Consider the following 24,965-nt stretch of genomic DNA (forward strand, 5'->3'; position numbering starts at 1 on the left):
TTGGTAATTATCTGACGAGGGAAACCAATAAAGGGGCACCACTTCACGTCAGTGTTCCTTTATGTATTTCTTACGCGAAATCGGATGCGCAAATTCGATGTTAAAGGTAATATACGTAACATACACTAGACTTGAACTGAGTCAAGATGGCAAAGATTGATGTAATAGTTTGGAAGGGAGTGGACTTCAATATGCACAACTGGTGAAATTATTAAATGACATGTACAATGGATGGATGAAATGTCCTTACTACAAGCTGGTAATGTACATCATTGATTAGGTCAATATATTTCAGCCTCAAGTATTCTCTAAATGTACAAACAGCAGTCCATGCAGACATATAGTCACCTCCAGGGACAGATCCATCTTCTGATAATGTTAAGCGATGCGCAACAACGTATGTGACAGTGACTAACCATCTGTCGATGTTTTGGAATATATACTATATACTATATACTACTAGATATTGAGCGCCGATATTCAGTTGGTTCAACTGCTCAAGGGCGCTTTGTTTTCCCTAGATCATTGGATGTCCATCACAACAGTACATAGTATTTTCAATCTCAACTCTCTGGGGATCATACAACTCTTGCAGTCTACCAGGCGCACAGAGTTAATGCGGCTTTCCTATCCTTACGAGGTACCCACAGCTGGGTGGACTGGGACAGATAGTTACAGTATTTTGTCCATGTTTACTGCACGTTGCTGTACCCGCAACTAGGTGTTAGCATGTATTCGTGTGGCCACTACTTCCTCATGGTCCCTAGTGTGGTGGTCTACCTTCAGATCTATAGCCAGCTTTTATGTTGGATTGTCTTGCATTATAGTATAATGTGTATAAGTCCTAACACATTTAAATAAATTTAAACTTGCCACTTTTTAATCATAAAATGTATGTGCTTGAAATTTAGATTTAGCTTTGTCTTTCATCCCCAATGGCCGAAAAGATGTTGTAAATCCAGCTAGGGTTCCTGCAGGTAGCAAAAGCACTGTATGTCCCTATGGTCCCTAGTATGTGATCTGCCTTCAGTTTTTGGTGATCTGTATGCTGTACTGTTTACAGTGATCTGATTTTACGATAGCGTACTGATATTAATTTTATATATTTGTGATACTCTAGTATTTTTACTGCCCCACACCTGACTGGTTTTTATGTTCTAATTTCATTGACTTTTATGTGATGCTAAATAATGCCTAAGTCACTCACCCATTATGGTATAAGTTTTAGTTCCATGCTAGCCTTATATCTCTATCTGTGATACACAAGTAGATTTACTGTTCATCATCAATAGTTGTATAGTTTGTGATATTTATTGATCTCTACTGGTAACTACAATTGCCATCATCACTTCTTCCCAAACTTGGCTCGAGGGTTGGGGACGCACATTCCACAAGTGTGAAAACAAAGGAGAGAATACAGGTACTGCTTCCACAAAGTGACGACCTTCACGTCCTTCAGTTAAGTAAAAGTTAAGTAAAAATTAAAAAGTATCACAACCCCAATGATTCAAATCCCATATATTCATTTATGCTCATGTCACAATTGTGTTTTGATTTGATTATTTTGATACTTCGGGACACGAGAATGGAGTATAGAACAAAACATTGCACATGGTGATCTTGAGAATGCATCAGCGTTCCCATTTCGTCTGCTGGAGGATGAGTGGCCAACAGTTTATATTTCCACAGGTCTTGAAGCCATCTTGCTACTTGTCCTGTTGGATTCTGAAAGTTCTTCATCCACGAAACTGCAGCATTGTCAGTCCTGGGCAGTACCTATTGTTTTTACAGGGGTTTGTGAAAGTATCTTTAGTGCTGTAGCAGCAACCTACTGCCACCTACTGGCAGGCAGATTGTTCCCTCCGAAAGAAATGACTGAAGACGTTCGAGATCTGTAGGAAATGTTTGACAAGCTGTACCCACATGCTCCAGTACCTGTCAGCGAATTCATGGAATATGAAACAAATCTGCCATGTGACTGAACAACAGAAAACACCAAAGACTTTTTCAAGTTATAAATTATAAATGTTACCGTAATTGCCTGATTGTTGAGTAGGTGTCCACGTGTTATTATGGAATTATTTGTATGGAAACTGTAATATATTCAACACCTGGGTCATAATGGCTGCTGCTATGAAGTAAAACCAACATGAGTTTTGTGTCTATGTGGTTATGAAATATATATGAAATTGATTGATTGTGTGATTATATACATATGGAAATTAATTAAGCAACACCAAATTCAAAGACACATAAAAACTTAACAAAGTTTAACGAAGTAATTTTGATGATTGATTATTCAATTTTGATGTATTGACATACAGCATGAGCTTTTCATGGGTTGATATGACGCGCGTGAAGCTTGCACAGCGCACGTGCATTGCTTTAACCTCAACTTTCGAAAAATGCACTTTTTCCCTGGGGTGTTTACAAGCGCAGGTTGTCGATTGCATTCGGTTTTTCATTCATTTCAATGTCATGGCACGTAGGAAATTATCAGAGGCCACTCGTTGGCAAATAATCGGCATGAGGAATGCTGGTATGTCTCTAAGACAAATCGGGACTCAAATCGGACGACATCATTCCATAATTTCAAAACTTTTGAAAAAATACCGGGCCACTAATGAAGTTAAAGACCTGCCTAGACCAGGAAGACCCAGGAAGACCACAGTCCGGGAGGACAGAGCTTTACTGAGACTTGTACGGCGCAGGTCCTTCGACTCGAGCTCTCGGTTGAGACAGGAGTGGCTTCCAGGGAGACCCATCTCGAACAGGACTGTTCGGAATCGTCTGAAAGCTGCAGGATACCGGGCAAGGAGGCCAATCAAGCGACCCAGACTGTCTCCAGCCCATAAGGCAGCCCGACTGGCCTGGTGTAATGACCGTTTGCACTGGAACATTGCCTCTTGGAGGAAGGTCCATTTCTCAGATGAGAGCCGGTTCTTGCTGCACATGGTGGACGGTCGTACTCGGGTCTGGAGGCAGAGGAACACAGCAATGGCTCCACGGAACATCCAGGAGACTGTGGCCTTTGGGGGAGGTTCCGTTATGGTATGGGGGTGCATTTCCATGAACTGCAAGTTGGATATCATTACCATCCGTGGCAACCTTAACGGTGTTCGTTACCAACAGGAGGTTCTTGACAGGGCTGTGGTACCTCATTTTGAGAACCATCCTCTGGCAACGAGACCCATATTTATGGACGACAATGCTAGACCTCACAGGGCGCATGCTGTAAATGATTTTTTGCGGCAAAATGCAATTGACAGAATTCCATGGCCTGCCATGAGCCCTGACCTCAACCCCATTGAACATTTGTGGGACTTTATTGGCCGTCGTGTGAGGCAGAGAGACCCACCAGTCCATAATCTCAACGAATTGACGGCTGCCCTGCATGAGGAGTGGAACAGGATCCCCCAGAATCAGATCCGGAGACTCATCCAAGGAATGAGGAGGCGTCTGGAATCGGTGGTGCGTGCGCAGGGAGGACACACTAGATATTGATGAAAGTCGGTGTGCAGACTCTCAGATGACTGTTCTTTCTTTCCATGTGACATTTGTGTTAATACACCTGACAACAACGTCTGTGGATGAATAGTAAATTGTGTCCATTTTTTCATGAATTTAAGACAGTTTTAAGAATTTGGATTTCGTTGCAATAAAGCAAAGTCTTGATACTTTTTCCCTTTAAGTTGTTTGTCAGAGATCGTCTGTTGAATAAAAAAGTGTCAAACTATATCAACCCGGCATATTTTGATTGTCAGAACACTTCAAAGTTGCTCCAATAGAAAAAATTGGGGTGTTGCTTGATTAATTTCCAGGTGTATATAATCAATCTATGAATGTTAATAACAAGGATGTATTGTTATTATTTTTGATTGCTGTAAATATTTTTACATTCGATGAAGATAACTATTTTCATGCAACATTATGATGATCATGACATTAATGATATTTCCATTGATATTTCCACACAAATACATTAATCTGACATTCTCATCAATCCCACACATTTCTCTGCAACCACAAGTGTCAAATTATCAAGAGTTGACTGTACCTTGGTCTTGGTGATAAACGTTTGTTGAAAACATAATTACCAAATTGTTAATTTGCCTAGAGTTCTACACCAGAAATCGATGACTCATGGGCCAATCAGGCAGGATCTTTCATTTTAAGATATTTTCTGCTTAGGTATACTCTCCTAGTATCCTTGGTGCATCTGCTGGAGGCACACAGACATAAGGCATCATTCTTGTTTACACCCCTTGGTGGGTACACCCTACTCCTGATTATGATACTTGGGAGAATCATAATCAGTACAACCATGGCACCTCAAAAATATGTGACGCATGTAAATCAAGCATTCCACCCACAGCAGGCCACCAAAGGCGTTTTCCCTAAATCTTTGAAATGTTGATAAGGCGTTTATGAGTCCAAAAGCCATTTCTGTAAACTGATACAGACCAATGCTGATGGCACGGGCAGTTTTGTGTTTGTCACTTTCCTCTGCAGTCAGAATTAGTTTAGATCCACACATTTAAACTATTTTGAGCCGACCAGAGCATCAAGACAGTCATTTGTCGTCAGTTAAGGATTCACATTTGTTAACAATGCTTCATTCAAGCGCCTGTAGTTAATGCACAATCTGCAGCTACCATCTGATTTCTTCATTAAGATTATAGGGCTTGCCCAAGGACTGTTTGAGGGTTCGATAACTCCACATTCTAACATCTTGTAGATTTCAACTGTTTCAGGACTTACATGTAAGGATATAAAACTCTCCTTTAGATAGAAAAACCATTGTGAAACAAGAATGAAACAGACAACTGGGTGCAAGTTGGATCCCATTACAGTACCTGGGAAACACAATGGTTAACGTTTTCGACATGAAATACTGGATATGGCCACGGTGCCACGGTGCCACGGTGCCACGGTGCCACATTTCATGAACTTTGCCAACAGATATTTGTGGATGAAAACGCCAGGCCGTCTCATGTCGTCATATCAGAGAACAGCCCCATCAAAACATTACTATGGCCCACAATATCCCCGATATATATCCCACTGAACATCTCTCGTGCTATGTTAGATGGCATGTTCGAGCTGGGCCCTATCCTGGTCACGGTGGTGAATTGATGCATATAATGAATCGGAAATGGCAGAGGAATCAGATACCAATAACACGCTGCTTGATTGGCAGGATGAGACTGGCAGATGATGTAAGTCCGTGGGATGGTACACCTGAGACTTCATGGTTCATAAAATCAGAACAACCATTGTTTAAAAACTGTGCTTTCAGATTTGTGGAGGAGTCATGGCGGCCATACTTTCCAGCAGGGTTTCTTTGTGTATTCTTCTCAGATTGCTGTAACATTTTACCATTGTTTAAAAACTGTACTACGAATCCGATTTGTGGTGTAGTCTGGCGGCTATACTTTCCTGCAATCTTGATGTTCACGTTTTTGTGTATTTTTCTCACATAGCTTTATTGTTATTAAGTTTCAAATTCAGTTTGTATTTTGGGGTTGTCTTATATTCATGACATTAACTATTTCTTCTCTTTTCTTGTACCAATGGCTCAAAATTACGGACCAACTCCAAAGGTTTGTGCAGAATTTAAGCCACGATGATAACAAAGTTGTTTTACAAAATATCATTCAAATATTGACACAGTTCACTGTGTATTACGAGAGAGGAGTGCACAGAGAGAGGCACAGAGAAAGGCACAGCCTGGAGAGTGAGACGTTACAGCACAGGTTGATGAATGAATGACTTTGTGGCCACTTGCGGTCATGCTTCTCGAACGCCTGGCTGTTCAATCCTTCAAGAAGTCTCAACGTTTGGGTTTAGCCATTCACTCTTTTCCACCGCTTTCCTGAAAAGCGCCATTGAGAAGGCCTAGTTTGGAAATTAGGTGCTATACATGAGAATTATTCTAAATGAAAGTAATATCACCCAAAATAGAAAATGGCTGCTTTAGTTCGTGTGTTTTGGGAATACCTGATCTAGCTAAAGAGGGAGATATAACCTAAGCTATCTTTGTGCCTGTCTCCTTTCTCCAAGACGTCTTGTTGGTGACAAAGAGCCTCTTTGAAGACTTGGAAGGAGAAGAGCAAGCCTTGCAAGAAGACTCTCAGTGAGTGAATTTAGTGAGTGAATAAATGAGTGAGTATGGTACAACGCCAATAACACCCGCCTGTCCACGTCCACAAAACTTCATTGATGTCAGTGTTATGTTTGGTAGTTTCATCTATTTTGCGTTGTTTAACCCCACACTCAGCAATATTCTTCCATGCGCGTGAGTGCATGCGTGCGCGTGGTGTACTAAGCAACATTCCACCTATATGATATGCGCCAACCGAATCTGCGAACCAGACCATGCAGCTCAGTTAGTTTCAGTCAGGAAGAATTATTTTACAGTCCATGTGCTGAGCGACAGCTACGATGAAACGATGAAGCAAAAGGAGGAAGAGATGAAAATGTAGGTGATTTTATGGAAGCATCGCTAAACATTCCCAATGCTAAAAAGAGTTCACATTGAGAGGGCCCATAGATTTATTGGAAGTCACCTAGAACGGTAGTAACATTTCATTTTTCAAAAACTGGCCTTCAGTGTGTTCACTTGGCAGGGAGAATGAGATTACTCTGATCGCGGTTGTTTGTTCCCATGAAGCTTGCCCCTGAAGGTGGAAGCACCTTGATAATGGTGGTCTTGGATGTTTGTGGAAGACATTCCATCTACAGTACCTGTGTTACATGGCTACAGGAAATGCTTGAATTTGATTGGTCAATCAATAAAATCAGACCGTATCAATTTAGAGACTCAATTCTGCAGAACATTCATCTAATTTCCCAACACAGTACGTTTATCTCCTAAATGAAAGGTTCCAGGTTACAAAAGCAGTCCTACTTCTGTTTTACAACCTTGACTTAGTAGACGGGTAGAGAATCTATTACAAAATATAATGCTGAAATCCTAATGTCGATAGCATGGATGTACGAGATACTGCTGTTTTCTCTTCTGAATTTAAAAAAAAAACGACCAGTAGTTGTTGATAGATTTAATAGAGTAGAGAAAATTACAGGAACAGTTCTTGCAACATACAAATCTTCATGAATGTAATTGTATCTTTCCTGCTTTTATCAAAAAAGTATAGGGAATATATCGTGATGAGTGGATCTCATGCAGATCACGCACTGATGTTTAATCAAGAATTTGTACTTTTCGTTGTGATTACAGATGATTACTTTTAAAACGCGTAGACTTTGTATTGATCATAAGTGTTTCACGATTTTCGAAATAGGTGTATTGTGTTTGCTCAATTTTCATCACGAAAATATGTACTTTGGGCCTGTTGCTGAACAGTTTTGAAGAATATCTAACCAGCAGTTGTTTCGTGTTCGTTGTAACAATTCAAGTAAATAACTTTGATCAATGAAACAAAACATGCCGAAACGGTGTTTACGTCCACAGTTGCCCATCTGGGTGAGTGAGTAATATTTATCGTCACATCGGCAATATTGCAGCCATATCGTGACGAGAACAAGTAATAATAACACAGTAGAATGAATAAATATAAGCCCTGTTGACGAAGAAGAGTAAAACCACTAGTATATATCACAGATACCCATTTAAGACTAGTAATTAAACCGTGACCGTGATTATTTCATCACAAGGGATACAGAACGGAGGATCCTCACCTTTCAATAAGTATTCATGAGTATATCTCGTATGGCCAATACGACATCGCCGCATGATGACCTCTTCAAATGTGGACTGACAACCCAAGTAAATATAACCAATATAAGGTTTTATTGCATGTAGTCTATTAATGCCCACGTGGGTGTCCCACTTGTTTTGCATCAGATCACGGATATAAGATCTAATGGTAGCTTTATGATCAGTGTATGGAAGAAGACGTGGTGTCACAGATTTGTTGAGTGCTGCCTTAGCAGCAAGATCTGCCATTGTGTTCCCAGAAATGCCTACGTACGTGGCTGGGTAACCAACAAAAAACGATGTCGTACTGGCAAGATCATTATGCAATTCAATAATTTCAATTAAAAGTGGATGTTTGCAAGAAATAATTTTAATAGCTTGAAGGCAAGAAAGGTTGCCCATCTGGGGAACTGGTACTCAGTATAACACAACTTCCTTGCGTGTGAATAACTACCCGGTTAAAGGAACTTAGCCGTAACATGGACAAGAAAATACACCTTTGAGATAAGAACAGTGTTGTAATGACTAAATGTCTCAGCACACGATGTGGATTGGGCAATTGGTGTAAGGGAGGTAACTCTTGTAACTCTAAGTTATTACCGTGACGTTTTTCTTGCACCATATGCGACTGAGTAATGCCAGATTTTAATCAGCATCTTATTTTCATACTATCTCTTCACTGCGTTCAGTGGGTCTGTTGCACTGCTACGATCTGTCAGCCGTGTTGTACACATACACCTGCCATATCAAATGTGTTTGGTACACACCAACTGCAAGGTATGCATGTTGTGCATGTACTACAGGCATATCTGTCAACTATCTTGTTGTGTATGTACAACAGACACATCTGTCACCTGTTGTGCATGTACATCAGGCAGATCTGTCACCTATATGTTGCATGTGTAGCAGGCAGATCTGTCACCTATGCTGTACATGTACATCAGGCAGATCTGTCACAATGTTGTACATGTACAACAGCAGTGGTTATGCATCAAGTGCAGATTATTTGTCAATATTGTACAAAAGCAGATTTGTTATTGATGTTGTGCATGGTAAACAATAGATTTAGAATTGTGTGCATCTGCTCCAACAGATCTGTAATCAATGTTGTGTACGGACACTGATATGTCATTTCTATATTCAGCATGTATGTTAGAAAGATGTGTCATTTATCATGTGCATGTACGTCAGAAAAATCTATTGTTTACAATCTGCACGTACACCAGTAATATACTGAGGGCAAAAAGTACGGGAGGAGATTAAAGGAGAAATGTTCCTGTATATTTTTCCAGGTTTCTTCATGGCTGTGTGGTACAAAGTTTGTGAAGACATCTTGGAAAAAATAAAGGAACACTTGTCCTTTCATGTGATCCCTTACTTTTTTCCCTCAGTATATAATGCTGCCATGGTCTAACAAACATGAAGACAAAAACCCATTCATTTACAGAATTTTTATTAAAATTCCTCAACAAGCTTTTTCAGATTGTTTGAATGTTTTTATTTTTTTAACAAAATCTATCAATATACTGTTTCTGATCTGTTTTCGTACATAAGCGTGTACAGATGTGACAGTTAATCTAAACTCGAAGGTGAACCAAGCACAGCCAGAGTTAGCAGCTGACTGAATCCAAGCAGTACAAGAGGCGTGAATGGTTTGTGTTCAGACCAAAAAAAGACTGTACATTCACTGCATGTCTTGAATAGCTACAAAATACAATCTGTATATTATCAGCAGTAATCTGTTGTGACACGACTCTATAATTACTGACTCACAAAACAATAGATACACAATCAGCCAGTGGACCACCTCAGCCTTGTTGACCGTTCACTACCGATCAATGGGATAATACATTGTAAACAATCAGCCAATCAGCCAGCAGCACCAAGCATGTGACAGAACACAAGTACCAATGAGGAAGCACACTGACATATTTCTGCCAATCAGAAGCATGCTATGAGGGACCTCTATTGACCTGCTATAACTTTCCACATATGACATGGCAAAAACATTCAGCCAATCAGCAGCACCCATCCCATGAGTGACAAGACACTATTTGGTAGTTAGATATACAGACAGTAATTAGAGTATACAATGTACGTAACTATGTTATAAAGCTGTAGCTGTGGTATAAAACATAATCTACACAATGAACCTGTACTGAGCATGCATTAACAGCAATAGTGTAACCAGACCAGTGAAGCATGTGCAAAGATGCAAAACTGTACAGACAAAGGTCATCACGAACCTTGTGTAACAGGACGCTATTTTAACATGAATGACTAAATATACATGAAGTGATAATGAAGAACACAGGAACTGATGATGTCACAACCACACAGGCACATTCAGGTCACTCACTCATAAAATGGTCTCTAGAAGACAAAATATCTCCCTCCCACCCCAAACCCTAACCCAACCCCTTCCATACAACAAATATCACAAGGACTGTGAAACTGACAAGACAGTGGTAGTTATGTGTGTCACTATTCTAATTTTCAGTTTGTGACTCTCCCAAAAACAAGTTGGCCTTTCATATATATTGAAATAAATCATTAAAAATATAATAAAATGTTAAAGTATTATTTCTAATTAATCCTCTATGTTAAAAAATGTGATAAGTCCAAATGGACATGCTTTTAATTCTTACAGCCCTAATTCCCAAGTATTTAACAATCTCTGAAGAAATGGTAAACAAACAAAAAAAATCTGCAGTCAGCTACATCCATACTTGGATCTATGGAGGGAAATAACAACACAAAGAGGCCCTCACTATCACTTCAGACATCCGCTCGACACTCTAAACGCATTCATTTCACTGATGACAAGTGTTGTGTTTGCAAACATATCATGTAACACTGTACAAGAAAGAAGATTTAGTTACCATAGTTACAGAAATCAATACTTTTAAATAAAAGAGCATTGGGATGGTGTTTATATTTCACTGAGGTATGCGGAAAGTGCCAAGCATGGGCAAATGTACACATAACATTGGAGTGGATGGTTTTGAACGTGTGTGAACATGGCAAATATTTGTCACTAATATTCAAGTCTTCTTTAATTAATGTTTATGGAACACATCTACCATATGGTACGAAATCAATACCTGACTGTTTCTTCTTATCATTCCAAAGGAATACCAAACTGTTTGTCTTTATGTGTAAGGCATCATAAAACAGAGTCTGATTGTAGTGAAGAAACTGTATACATTGTTCTCTTGTGATAGAGATGTGTGATCTGCAGTGGAAGCCTAGCTGTGATAGTGATGTAATACTGATAGTTGTACTGATCTATGAAAATCCCTACTACCCTCTGATACTTTCAACAATCATAAAGCACCACCTTCAACTGTATACAACTGAATGACATCAATCCTACAGTAACACTGGGTAATACTTGCCACTTTGTTCAACTATGTGATACCAAGTAATGCCATAAAGCACCGTCTTCAACTATGTGACCTCAACTGCTATGAATTATTACAATCACATAGTGTACCCAGTAGAACTTTGACACTTTGTTCAACCATGTCGCAGGTTTTAAAATGATGTTGCACCATGTAATGCCATAAAGTATCAGTACTACCATGTGAAGTTATGCAATTTTATGTGGCATAAATTGTTACAATGAGAATCGTGTACTACCATGTTGTGTCATGCTGTATTATGTCATGTCATACATAATGTATAATAATGTGATACCGTGTACTACCACTGTCATATGGTGGTATGTACTACTATATGACATTACAACAAAGTGGCACATGATACTACCAAGTGACAGAACATTCAGCATCATGTGCTACCTCTTGATGAAAAATGCCACTAGGGAACATGTTCCTGTTAGCACTGTGGGCAACACTGTTCCATCAAGAGGTAACTTTATACTGGGTAATGCTAAGTGTTGTGGCTGATAACAGTGCTAACGCCATGTGACCATAAGTCAAGCCCAAACAAGATGATAAATTTAGTCAATGTTAATCTTTTGCATTGTGTAAATTATAAATGCTAATTTTATTTGTGGGTTAAAGAAAGGGTCTCTGAACACAAGTGTGATGTTGGAGATTCAATCCAGTATATTTGTATAGATAATACTTTCACAGTGAGATTAAACCAACAGTCTTCACTTACTTAAAACCCAATGCCATAATTTTCAGAACACCATCTTTCACTAAGTTTGAAACAATATAATCAAAATTCAATTTCAGGTGACTAAGATCTAGTGAAACCAGAAATTATTTTTGAGACCATCTCAAAAAAAAAAAAAGAAACATATATGTCATCACTGTGTCAATACATTGAACAAAAAAAACCCAAAACATATTTTCACACTTACCAAGTTTGCAAATTTCTTCTGTCATCACAATTTTCAAAGTTCTATTCATGTAATTTTCACCGCTGACTTCCTCCCCAAGTGGAATCTGTTCTGAAAGTGACTATTCTCTTGCACTGTCTTTATGTACTGACTCACAACTCAACTCTACTAAATGCAACTGCAGCAGTCTATACATCCAAGTAATCAAACAATTTCTCACAAGCTACCTGTCTGATGCTTGGTTCTACAGCTGTTTCATAAGCATGATTGAATAATAGGATAAAAGAGGTGAGGCTGTCTTCAGTGTGTGATGCCATAATACATATCATCATTTCACAACACACAAAATCATCAATAACCTCTTGTTCCGGTTCTGTAAATGTACAACCTGATTTTTCTAATCCACTAATCCATCAAAGAACAGCTGGGTAAGTATAAATATTTTCTCCTTTACACTTGCTAATGTTCTAGTACTAGATTTTTATGCTGCCTTAGTGCCAAGATAGTGTTAGTGCCATACATTGACAAACTTACGCCTATCTTTGATATCTTTTGAGAGCTGTGCAAATCTAGGTCCTGGGTATGTGTTTTTCTGCCTCAACAAGTCAAAACTAGCAAGTAAGTAGAAGTACCATTAGTTGACAGAATAAGAATACAGCATACCTGACCTTTTAAAAGAGATGATAAGCAATAAATTACATACAGCAATATAACACAACTGTTTCTGATGAGATTCCAGTAAACAAATATATTGTGTTGTGGAGTTCAAGCAGGTGTTTGTTGAGCGACAGCAGCTTGTGCCAGTTTACAGAATAACAGTCTATAATATACTGTGTGTCATCCCAATAAACCTTGTAACATATAAGTCATATATCTATCTTGGGTCACATTCACATCTATTGGTTGTGTGATACACTGGGTATGCTGCAAGTGTATATTGCAATACATCTGCCTTTGTTCTAGTCATAACAAGCGATCTCACAAAACTGCCATATCACAGGTTGAGTGAATGGTGACACCACGAATCTACACAGTGCTGTAACTTAATATGACATGTGGTAGCAGTAAGTGATAAGCATGATTACTTCCTAGCATGTCACACAGTTGAGGTGGGGATTATATGATGTTACAAACTGCCACTCATGCCATGATTTGCACATCACACATTTTCAAGGGACCATGCTGATAGACATGCATGGATAGTTAAAGATAAAAATTACAATAGTCATAACCAACAAAATATATTTGTTCTGCCTTATCTGTACATCTACATGTACATATTGTCTGAATGAATTATTTATAATTTACATCTGCTGTTACAATCATGCTTCTATTACTTATTTTTAGATCAACAATGTAAGTCTATCTATAAGTCTTGCATTGTCTTTGGCAGGATAGTAAGAGAGAAGGTCCTAGACTGATCTATGGGGGAGGAGGGGAGGTTACACTGGCAACCACACCTGTCACAGGTAACCTGCATGTACCTTCAGCTAGGCACAAAGGTGCTACAAGAGTCAGTGGACCACCACACACCTGTCACACATCACCTGTTAATACCTTCAACTGAGTACACAGGTGCAACTCCACCGCACACATCACAGATCTCCTGTCTATACCTTCAGCTGGGCACTCAGGTGCTACATGAGTCAGTGGTCCACAAGACACCTGTTAAAGATCACCTGTATATACCTTCAGCTGGGCTCTCAGGTGCTACAAAAGTCAGCGGTCAACCATATGCACAGGGTTGTCTCTATATTATAGCTTAGTTGAATTAAAGGTGGCTCTGTCAACACAATACATTTTGTGACACAGTGATTCACAATTCCAGCTGCTTTATCAGAGAGTGACTTAAGGCACAGTAGAAAAACCTGCACACTGGAAGCCAAAGAGATACATCGGACCAATATACAAGTAATCACATCAACAGAACAAATCAACATTCAACAAAAAGTAATGAAAATGAGCAAATCATATGCAAAAGTATGAAAAAATGTGAAAGACCACTTTCACTTTCTCTGAATGTGCACTAGGCTTCAGTCAGGTCATGTATTGTACAGGTAAGTATATGTAACCGTGGTTACATGGTAACACGAGAGATATGTGTATCTAATCACACAATGTCATACAGGTAAGTGTAGGTAACCATGGTTACATTATGGTACATCTTGAGCTAACTACCTCTCTAAGAAGGTACTATTGACTTCCTGTTGGCATGCCAAAATCTCCAACTGGATATATACAAATGGTGGTATATATTACAAAGTCTGTTTTCTGGCCAATTAATATCAGTACTGGTCTTCTAGAATACATATGACTAACATCATAATTATTTCGAAATTAATTTCAAATAATCAGTGTAAGCTCTAACTGGTGTCTAAAACAAAATGCCAAGATGCATCAAAAGTATAATTATTATAGACCTCTTAAAATTTCAACACTTAAAAAATAGCAAAAAGCCAAAAACACTTGGTTCTATATCTAAACTAAGGCCAGAGGAAATCCAATAAGTTAAAATTTGATTAATAAAACACAAAACGGTAAAGTGAATCGTTATCAGATGTGCTCCTGATCACAATTACCATCCTCACCAATCAGAATTTGTCAAGTCAAATCTGTCCAGCATGACACAATGTCTCCTGTATAGTAGTGTACCCTTCTGAGTTCTACAAATACAGCATGTTATCAAATCTGATAGTTACAACTCCATCTCAAATACCAATGCCTTCCTTTGTGAAAAGTCCATCCTGAATTACCAACACAGAAACTTGTCACAAGTTACTTAGAATTTTGGCTTTAGGTGAGTACACACTTCAGATGTCCATCTATGGTTAATATCCACCCAAAATGAGCATCACTGTAGCATCAGAGATCGGAGATTATCATGCAGAATCGTGTCCTTCACATCTTGAAACACATGCTTGATGTTTTCTGTGTCAATTGCCGTTGTAAAGTGGTGAAAGAGAGGCTTGCTGCGTTCTCGCCTACGGGAGTCGAACATGTTGAGCAGGAAGGCCTTGACATCTGCTATGGAGTGAGGGTCACCTTGAAACTCAGAAACATATTCCTTAATGCTTACATGTTTAACCTTCTCAGTGAGGAGGTCCATTTTGTTGAGAAAGAGAATAATAGACACATTGCAGAAGGACTTGTTGTTGATGATTGTCTCGAATATGTTACAGGACTCGATGAGGCGATTGGTCTTGCGATCCTCCATAAGGACTTGGTCAAACTCGCTCGACGATGCAAGAAACAAGATGGAGGTGATGCCCTCAAAACACTGAAACCATTTCTGGCGTTGTGACCTCTGACCTCCAACATCAATGAACATAAAGGGAATGCCCTTAATAAGAATCTGGTGTTCGTTGATTCCTTTGGTGGCCTTGCGGGCGTGCAGGATATCCAGCTTGATTGGAATGTAGTTCTGAAAACACAAACATACACGCTACAGAAAACATCATCAATGTACTTAGTCAAGAGATTAAACAGTGTCCTTATGCAAGCAGTTCCAAAACTGAAATGTTTTTCTGAAGTGTGAAGACATTATAAGCTATTTGTGAGAACAAAAGCTACACTGATATGCTGACTGATTGTCTGTTGTTTAACTCAAACCTCAGAAACATTTTGGCTGTATGGAAGCAGGCATAATATGGTCCTCACCAGACAATTTGGTGATCGACACCACAAGTACTGTTACACAAAAATGCAATACAAAGACACACTGGTTTTGATTGTGTGATTGTATGGTGCTTATGCCACACTCAAGGTTGTATTGTGAGCAGTGAGTATAATTGGTTTACCATCACTTCACTGCCTCCTATGTTACAGTATAAGAGGTACAAAAGCTACGAGAAAAGTTAAAAGATCGTAGGCTTACGAGAGTTTTGTGAAACAGGGCCCTGCATAGCATGCTTTGGTGCCATTGTTGAGTGAACCACCTGGACAAACAGTTCAATCGAAAGTTGTTTGAAAGTACTTACCTTCTGACTGATTCTGTCCAAATTATTCAAGAAATACATCAAAGAATCGCCCTGAAAGAAAAAAAGAAATTTTGAGCTAATTATACCATTAGCACATATCACAATTCCCTCTACGCATAGTTACGTATAATCTTAAAAAAAACCCAGACATTATCCAGTTAATTTTCAATTACGTGGCATTCAATTACCAGTGACAAATACTAAAAACCCAATAGTATAACACTGTACATTACCAAATGTTGCCTTTTAAGCAGCTTTTACACAGCAAACTGAAGTTTGACAACACATGACTACCTTTATTTATTTATTGTTTGCTATAACTGCCCAATAGCCTGGAAAGAAGGACTTTGTTGGATTAAACTTAAAGCTGCTTTGAACATTATTCCAGCCACTTTGTGTTGCAGTGAACTTATGAAACATAACACATGACACCATATGAGTTGTTGCTGTTGTCTGTCCATGCACCTATTTATTGGATATATATTACAAATAAGGAAATATGCATGCTGACATAGTCTCTTTAGGTACATGTCTAGACTGCGCTAGGAATCCAACTTAACTCCCAAATTTTACAATTATGTGCTTGGCTGAATAACACATTTGTCAATGCTGACATTCTGGTGGTGATGTATGTTTGCTTTTAAACATGCAACCGACCACCCAGAACCTATTTCTCATCAAACTGCAATGAATCACTTCATCATAGCACTAACAGTAACATAAGGACAGACACAACCCCATAACATTTTTTCCAAACATCAACACAAGAAAATGATTTTGCGCATGTGAAGAACTGAAGTATTTGACATAATTACACAAAAAGCACATACAGCATTAAGCTGCAGTAGTACAGGAAGTGTGAGTGCAGGAAGTGAGCGTACTTTGATCTAAGGCTAGAGAATGTTGCATGGTTATGTAAGTCACAGGGGACTTCTGCGCATGTTATTCCACACCGCCTGGGTAAATAACACTGGACATACAGTAGTTACTGACTGGAGAGGAACACCAACAGCTTATGACCTATATACTGGAGTCTATCATGATGTTTGATAATAAAGGTTAAAGAGTTTTGAAAAAGAAAAATTTGTCCTTTACTCAAAACAGGAAATACATTCTCTGAGGTTACCATGGTTACATACAGGCAGTTTTAAATATATATCTGTAATCTGTCTACTTTGAGGAAGTAGTTTATCTGGTTTGTTTACCTGGCATTTAGTCATTTTCAACCTGTTTAGGCCAACCATTTCCACTGAGCATGAAGTTTTGCAAATAAACTGAAAATAATCTATTTTTTTCTCCCTCTAAAAGGCTTAAAAGCATTACATGTAGGATATCACCCTTGCAGGAGAGCTTATGCCTGGTGACCATTCTCATGCACCTCTATCCTCACAACACACACAGATAAAAGATCATATGGCACAAGATTACTAATTTACATAGATATGTGCCTTATTCAAGAAATTTAAGAGTCGACTAACGGAACTGACTTGGTTGACATGTCATTGGTTCCCAAATGTGCATATCGATGCTCATGCTCTTGATCAATGGATTGTCTGGTCGAGACTCGATTACTTACAGATCGCCACCATATAGCTGGAATATTGCTGAGTGCAGCATAAAACTTAACTCACTGACTCACTTAGTCAAGAAACCAAAAACTGAAACAAACTACAAATCATCCCTTCCAGTCATGTGACACAAGAAAATGGCCCAGGATTAATTTCCTGTTTTGTAATGATCTTTCAGTTGCAGACTGACTGTGAATATACTAACCATGGATGTATACAACAAGTATGTAAGTTCATCTGGCCTTACAGATTACAACCACACAATGGGGGTGAGTTGACAGCCCTCTAACCATTGCTGTAATACTGACAGAGGCTGTCAGCACTTTGCATCCAATGTACACACTGCAAATGGAGGCTGTTTGCCATGTGTCTCCTAAATCAACATGGTCTTGACAGAAGAATATCATTTTCCAGTCACCATAGCCCCACTGATAGAGGAAGCAGATTTCAAATTCATCACACATCCTTAAAAACTTTTCACAACTTCTGTACTTTCGCAGCTCCAGCTATCAGGAAAATATCACTCTGGTCTGCAAATACCAACAAAATTCACACACCAACTCATTCACTAACAGTGCCAAAAACAACCAACATTGTTACCACTGTTTGTCAATCTCTCTTGTTTGTCAATTAATTATTGCATAGCATATCCTGTCTTGAATCAACACATGACTATATCACATAGATGTGTAGCTTTCCAGTTTTAGTTTCTGCAATGTCACTGTGCTGCACTTAATATCAATCAACAGCTTTTCACTTTGAAGACACATGTTTGCAGATGAACAGGAGACAAACAAATCTACTTGTAATTTCCTTCACAGTATGTTCCATCTTTTAACAGTGACATAAAACAGATTTCACGCTACATAAAGCTGATATTCAGTTAACTAACTGTTAGAAGTTAAAATAAATGTGTGAGACCAAAACATTTCCTTCCTTGAGAAAATGGTTTTTTTCACCATTAGTACAAATGGCAACTCAGTAACTGGTGTTAATCAATTCCTCAGCCTATTATATGTATCCCATATCCTTTAAGACAGTTGTACAATTCTAAGATGTAGGGGTGTTTGCCAGAAAGGGGAATATAAAGAGCCTACAATGGGAATATAAAGGTCAACTCTGCCAAGAATATACATCCAATACAATGGGAATATAAAGGCCAATACAATGGGGCGATATCTGATTAGCTCTGCACATATCTACCATAATTTCTAATACCTCAGATGTTTACATTATATTCACAATATTAGAAGATGACTACAGGTTAACAGTGCGACTGTATTACATGTTCCTATTTCTAACAACACTTGATCATCCTGTATCACATGTACAGCTAAGCTGTGACATGTATATTACATGTTATTACATGACTATTTAGTGCTTCAAACAACTTCAGATGCCCTATACCATTTACAGATCCTGGGACATTGGTGGAAACACACACAAATGTTTATATTGTGCAACTCCACTCCAGCCTCTCTGTCTGTCCCCTGATGGTAATTTCAGAGGCACTGTGGGGTATGCATGTGGCATGGGATAGTTCTAAGTGACCAGTATCTTAGAGTGAGTGAGTTAGATGGGTCTAATGCCACTGGGAATAGCATTCTAGTAACACAACAATGCGTCAGGTTGATGTTGGATGTAAGCCCAAAATGATGCAGTTCTTAGGCATTCAACAGTTCGCTGAAACTGCTGACATACACAGAAGGGATGCATGTGAGGTAACTCTGTACTGCTCTATGATGACCGGGCCACCCACATTGTTAATTTGTTAGAACAAACTAAATAGGGATGTGATTATAATGTGTGTCCTGTATGCCATCATATCATAATCAGTAGAAAGTTCTACTACTCATCAATACTCTGCCAGTTAAATGCAAAGTCCATAACATTGCTGACAACAAAATGCCTCCCTCACTTGGAACACAGGTTTTCTGTAAACCTAGATCATTAACATATTGCTATCTCAGCTTAGTCTCTCTCAACCTAAAATTGGTGGCTTTCATCGCATGTTAGATGTTCAGAACCATTCTCTTTAAAGTCTGACACTTATCCATTACCTGTTGTTTGGTTCTAATTTTCTGAAAAGAAATTGTTTTAATTGAGTGAGTTTAGTCATGCCACACTCAGCAATATTCCAGTTATATGGTGGAGGTCTTTAAATAATCAAGTCTCGACCAAACAATCTAGTGACCAACAGCATGAGCATTGATCCGCACAATTGGGAACCAATGACATGAGTCAACCTATTCAGCAAGCCTGTCACGGCCATCTGTTATTTGAGCCCTGTTCAGATACCTGTTTAAAACAATCTGATCATACATACAGTGAGGCTGACTAAGTTTTTACCTGAACTCACAGATTAGTCAAAAGTGCATCTGCATTCTAAAATAGATGTTAATATTGGTGCCTTTCATTTATGTTGGCAAATACAACACATCACGTCATTAGCCACAGGTCAGGTAATCTGGTGGTTACCAGGGTCATATTGTCAACCCTCTGACCAGGTCATTCCCAAGTCACCTGTCCTAGCTTGACCAGACTTTTACAAACTGCTTGTATGTCTGTCCAATTACACAAAATCTAATCACCAGCCACAGTGAAATCTCCAGCAGAGATGACAGACTAAGCTACACCAATATCAATCAATAGGCAGCAGAAAGGGGCTTGATTAATACTAGCTATCTCTTACAACCTATGAAACTTCCCCTGGAATGAAGGTGACTGCCAGAGCACATTTGGGAATGCATTTCGGCATGTTGACTGACAGGGGAGTAGATCTTTATAACAAGGTGCAGACAAACAAGGGTGAACACTATGGCACACTAAGAATTATGTTTTAACATGCTGACTGATAGGGGAGTAGATCTTTATAACATGGTGTAGACAAACCAGGGTGAACACTACAGTGGATTAGGGATTATGTTTTCATATGCTGACTGATAAGGAAGCGGAACTATTTGTGCCAGCTTTCAGTGTGGTGCACACAAACCAGTAGCTGATAAGATGCCACTGAATCGGAGTACCCTGATGGCTGACACACTCAGTCTGGTCTCAGATGACAGTCCTAAGAAATTATTTTTCTTACAGACCCAAGGCTATTTACTTAAGAAAACAATCCAACCAATACACCACTCATTCCATTCTCAACTCTATTTCAGACTGACAAACATGGCTGCTGTCCATAAGTAAAAACTGTTATCTAGGTATTTCACACCAACATGATCAACCACTGAGTTTCAAATCATTTAGACAAGACCAGCAGTGTCTACCACTATAAGCCAGAGAAATATACTGCCTTCAATTGATGGTTCCTCAAGGTTCCTGAAGGGTGAATGCATTTATTTGATGTCACGCAAGTATATACCAGGGACTGTATTAGTCCATCTGAAGTGTTTACCACTCTCATAAAGTATACATGAGTTCACTGTAACAGCACTTGGTATATGACCAGTGTGTGACCTGCCACATCAGAACACAATAGAATGGATACTTGTGTCATTATGTTCATCCCCATCATGACTGCTTCCTGAATGTCACACCACTGAATGGTACAAGTAGAGTCATTCATTTCAAGATAATTACAATAACTGCATTGCTCATCACTGCCCATCCTTCAAATACAGTAACTAAAGGAAAAACAGGTTTCTATTGCATCCTAAGACCCAGTAATGAATAGTCTATTATCATTTATAATATCAAAGACACCTTGGTTCCAATCCCTCCATGGCTACAACATGTAAATCACACTTCGTTCGTGCATCCTTCTAAAAGCAGCATAAAATTTTAGCTTTTACTAGCTCAACCTGGACCTACAAAACTGAGGTGTCCAGCACACTGCCAATAAGGTTCAGTTTCAAGGTTCCTGTACTGAGTGAGATTCGGTCACCAGACCTCCACCCTGTCCAACACATGGAGGTTGGTTGGTTGGTTTGTTGTTAAAGGATTTTAGTTGATGTTTAGTTTAGTTGAAATAGTTGATGTGACAGAACGTCATAATTAGCGCTAACGTCCTATTTTCAATCAGAGATATATTTTTACCGCCACTGTAACTGTTTCTCAGTCACCTATTTGCCTAGGCTGGTGCAGTGTGTGTGGAGGAATGGGGAGGGGTACAGGTATGGACAAATAAGAACTTGCAACATGTGGAGGTGGTGGTAAGAGACAGCACATAATTACTTAAAAGTAATTAATATCGAGTCGTATCACTCAGGGATTGGTACCCAACCATGTTAAAATGGTTGAAATGGGGTGGATGGGGGTGGGTTGGGTGATAGAGCATGATAAAAATGTTGACATGTCTTGCTCTTTCTCTCTTAGCAATGTACGATAAATTTAATATATGCACTGGCATAAAAACTTACATATTTATGAACCCCTTGAAAAAACATCATGGCAGCTGTATTTCACAGGCAACTTTTAACCCACTTTCAAAAATGGGAAATCAGGGAAATATGGGCATTCAGATAATGTACTTTGACGGTGGGTTTTGTATTTGTAAATGTAAATATGCTACCTTAATGTTATATTTTTAGGATGTACATGACAGCATATCACTTCAATGGAAACAGCCTAAATGCCATAGCAGTGACCAAGGCTGGGGAAACCAAGATGGCAATCAGTTACCCCTAAGCCTAAACCATGAGGCCTAGTCAGTGAACAAGAAACCAACATGTGGTAAATATAATTCTGATAATCAATCATTTCTGCCTCTTTGCTCTGTTTAGTTGAACTGGTACACTCAAGTTTGTAAAAAAAACCAAAAAAAACACTACTGCATGTTTTCTCCAACTAATGAGGCAACACTAAGTCTTATTTGCAAAAACACTTGTTTTTAATCTTCGTATCTATTTTTCCTCTCAGCATTTGTAAAGACAAAAGTACTTAAGTTATTAGTGCATTTTTCGAAGAAAATTATAATTATGGCAGCCAAAACAAAATTTCCTGAAATTGTGTTACAAAATTTCTCTAATTTAATGTAAAAATATATTCACAGTGTATATGGATTTCCTACTCATTGCCATTCTTGAGAAGAAACACATTTCCTTCCTACAAACTTGCAAGACACAAAGGGCTATTTTTCTAGGATATTCTGCCAGACACTTTCATTTATAACTAGTAATCAGGAACAGGTGAATTCACTGACATCAAGATATAAAATGAAATCATGTATGTGTGTCTATGGTGTGAAATGAAACCAATTGTGCCAGATGTCTTAAGGTCTATAATATTCCTCTGTTTGAATCCAGTCACTTGTTCAGATTGTAAATGTTTCCAAACTGCAGTCATCACTGTGTCACATGTTATTAGAGAGTAATCTGTTTTCTTCGGCTTATACCAGTCCATCCAGTTAATATACATGCAAGCCTTCATGATGTTGGTGTACACACTGTATAAAATATTTTGTCATACACAGTTTGAATGTAAATAAATTATTTGCTTTAATTTTTGTGTGTTTGTTTCTTGATTCGATTGGTGGTCTTTCTTTGGGGCTGATCATACTTTACACATTACTACTAGAACACAATGAAGATATGTCTTTTTCACTAGCTGACAGTTGAAGAGAACAATACAGTACTGTAAGGATTTGTCAGAATATATTGCATCTATATTTCTTTATTACATCTATTATCAGCTGTTAAGGAGGTTACAGGTCTTTATCATTTTATGTATATTTTGCAGATTACACGTGCATCACCATACTAAAACCTTTACAGATTAATTTTAGCAGCTTATGAAATAAATCTAAAAGTTCCTTAAAAACCTTTAAATCATGAACCTCGAACATAGTTACTTCAGTGTTTACCTTCCCGATGTATACTGGCTGTAGTACCGAAAGACAGGCTTGCCACTTTGATCGACCATTGCCATTAACATGACTGCAAATTTTTCTGTGACTGCTGAAGTATTAATTCTGTATCTGATTGCTTTTCAATGAACATATGATAGGCAAGTGGCTTGCATACCAGTCCTCAGTAGTCTATTCAAAATGTAGCTCTAATCAAGACCGAGATCATCCCCCAGCTGTATGTTGTCAACAATATTCATGTTGGTCTTGCCACTAGAAACACATTCAGATTGAAAAGGTTGTATGCATGTGATATTATCTGCATTTAGTATGTTATCCAAAAACAAGTTTGACTTCTGGATTGATTTATTTGCTAAACCAGAAGCAGAACTCAGTAAGCGAATTGGCTCAGTACCACTGTATTTTTCGTGTGCTGATGTAGCGACTCTCAGGTATGATGTCACACGATCACATGACCACCTACCTTATTTTCTTGAGAAACGGCGAAATGCTTTTGAGGGGTGTGCATTTTAGATTCCCATGAGAAGCCACATAATGAAATATTACTGTTTATAACTGTATTTTGTGTATATTTTATGTATCTACGCGTTCATTAAGACTGAATTCAAACAATGTGTAGAAATCTTTCTAAAAATCCTTTAACAATGCAACATTCAAGTTAATACGGCTATCTGTAAATAATCGAGTCTGGACCAGACAATGCAGAGATCAACAGTAACCTCTTACGACAAGCATGGGTTACTGAGGAGTGCATGCTCTGGGATGCAAGTTGGGTTTTTCTTGTTTCCACAAAATTTTGTATCTACTGGATGCACACTTGTGCATCATGCATAACACTGAAGACAGAATATGCTGTCATAGAAATGAAAGTTGTCACAACACAGTAGAGCTGAAAAACAGCCACTAGTTCTAGTCTACAGTTAAAATTCCAAGGAACCAGTTTCCTCTAATTCTACTTATTCTACTTAAACCATCTGTCACATAAATTGTCTGAAGGCAATGACTTGGCCTATCTCTATCAGGTCTTTATTTAATCTTCTTAATCATGTACTATGTTTCATAATTCTGACTCTATGATGAACTGTCCTGTTAATCCCCTTAACATGTTCAACATCAAAACAATGAAAGTCTCTCCCACAAAGACCTGAACAAACAACAGGTGTAATGCGATGAGATAATAGACATTGGCGAGGTGTCTTATCTCCATCTATTATGATAAAATTTCCATACCAACAGAGACTTGTTTCAGACATTATGTCATAATCTCTCTCTTCATCAACAACTTTGACCTTGAACTCTCTAGCACATGAGCTTAAAATCAGCAGCCAATGAAAACTGCTCTCCTAAATGAGGCTTAGATCTGAATTCAAGATAGCAGGCATTCACAAGGGACCTGTAGATACATGTAAACTCATGGAAGAACCTTCACTTAAGAAATATTCTTGAAAACCTCTTAGTACAAGGGATAGGGATTCATAATTCTATTTCCAGTTTTAGTTGATAAAGGAACACAACCTCAACTAGATTTATGATTTGTAGAATACAGCATGGCTTCCCCCTTTCAACAATATCACAGTGA

General features: G+C 38.5%; 1 protein-coding gene across 1 annotated transcript in view; it reads right to left on the minus strand.

The window, feature by feature from the left end:
* Positions 1–9,156: 9,156 nt before the first annotated feature.
* The window catches only part of LOC137283173 (guanine nucleotide-binding protein subunit alpha-12-like), a 43,007-nt gene continuing 27,198 nt past the window's right edge, over positions 9,157–24,965 (minus strand). Inside the window, exons 2-3 of the mRNA XM_067814616.1 lie at positions 16,010–16,060; positions 9,157–15,453 (exon numbers count right to left, since the gene is read on the minus strand). Of these exons, the coding sequence (XP_067670717.1) occupies positions 14,884–15,453; positions 16,010–16,060 (621 nt within the window). The 3' untranslated portion in view covers positions 9,157–14,883. The remainder of the gene's footprint in view (positions 15,454–16,009; positions 16,061–24,965) is intronic.

The sequence above is a fragment of the Haliotis asinina genome, chromosome 5 (genome assembly GCF_037392515.1).
Source record: "Haliotis asinina isolate JCU_RB_2024 chromosome 5, JCU_Hal_asi_v2, whole genome shotgun sequence".
NCBI classification, from domain to species: domain Eukaryota; kingdom Metazoa; phylum Mollusca; class Gastropoda; order Lepetellida; family Haliotidae; genus Haliotis; species Haliotis asinina.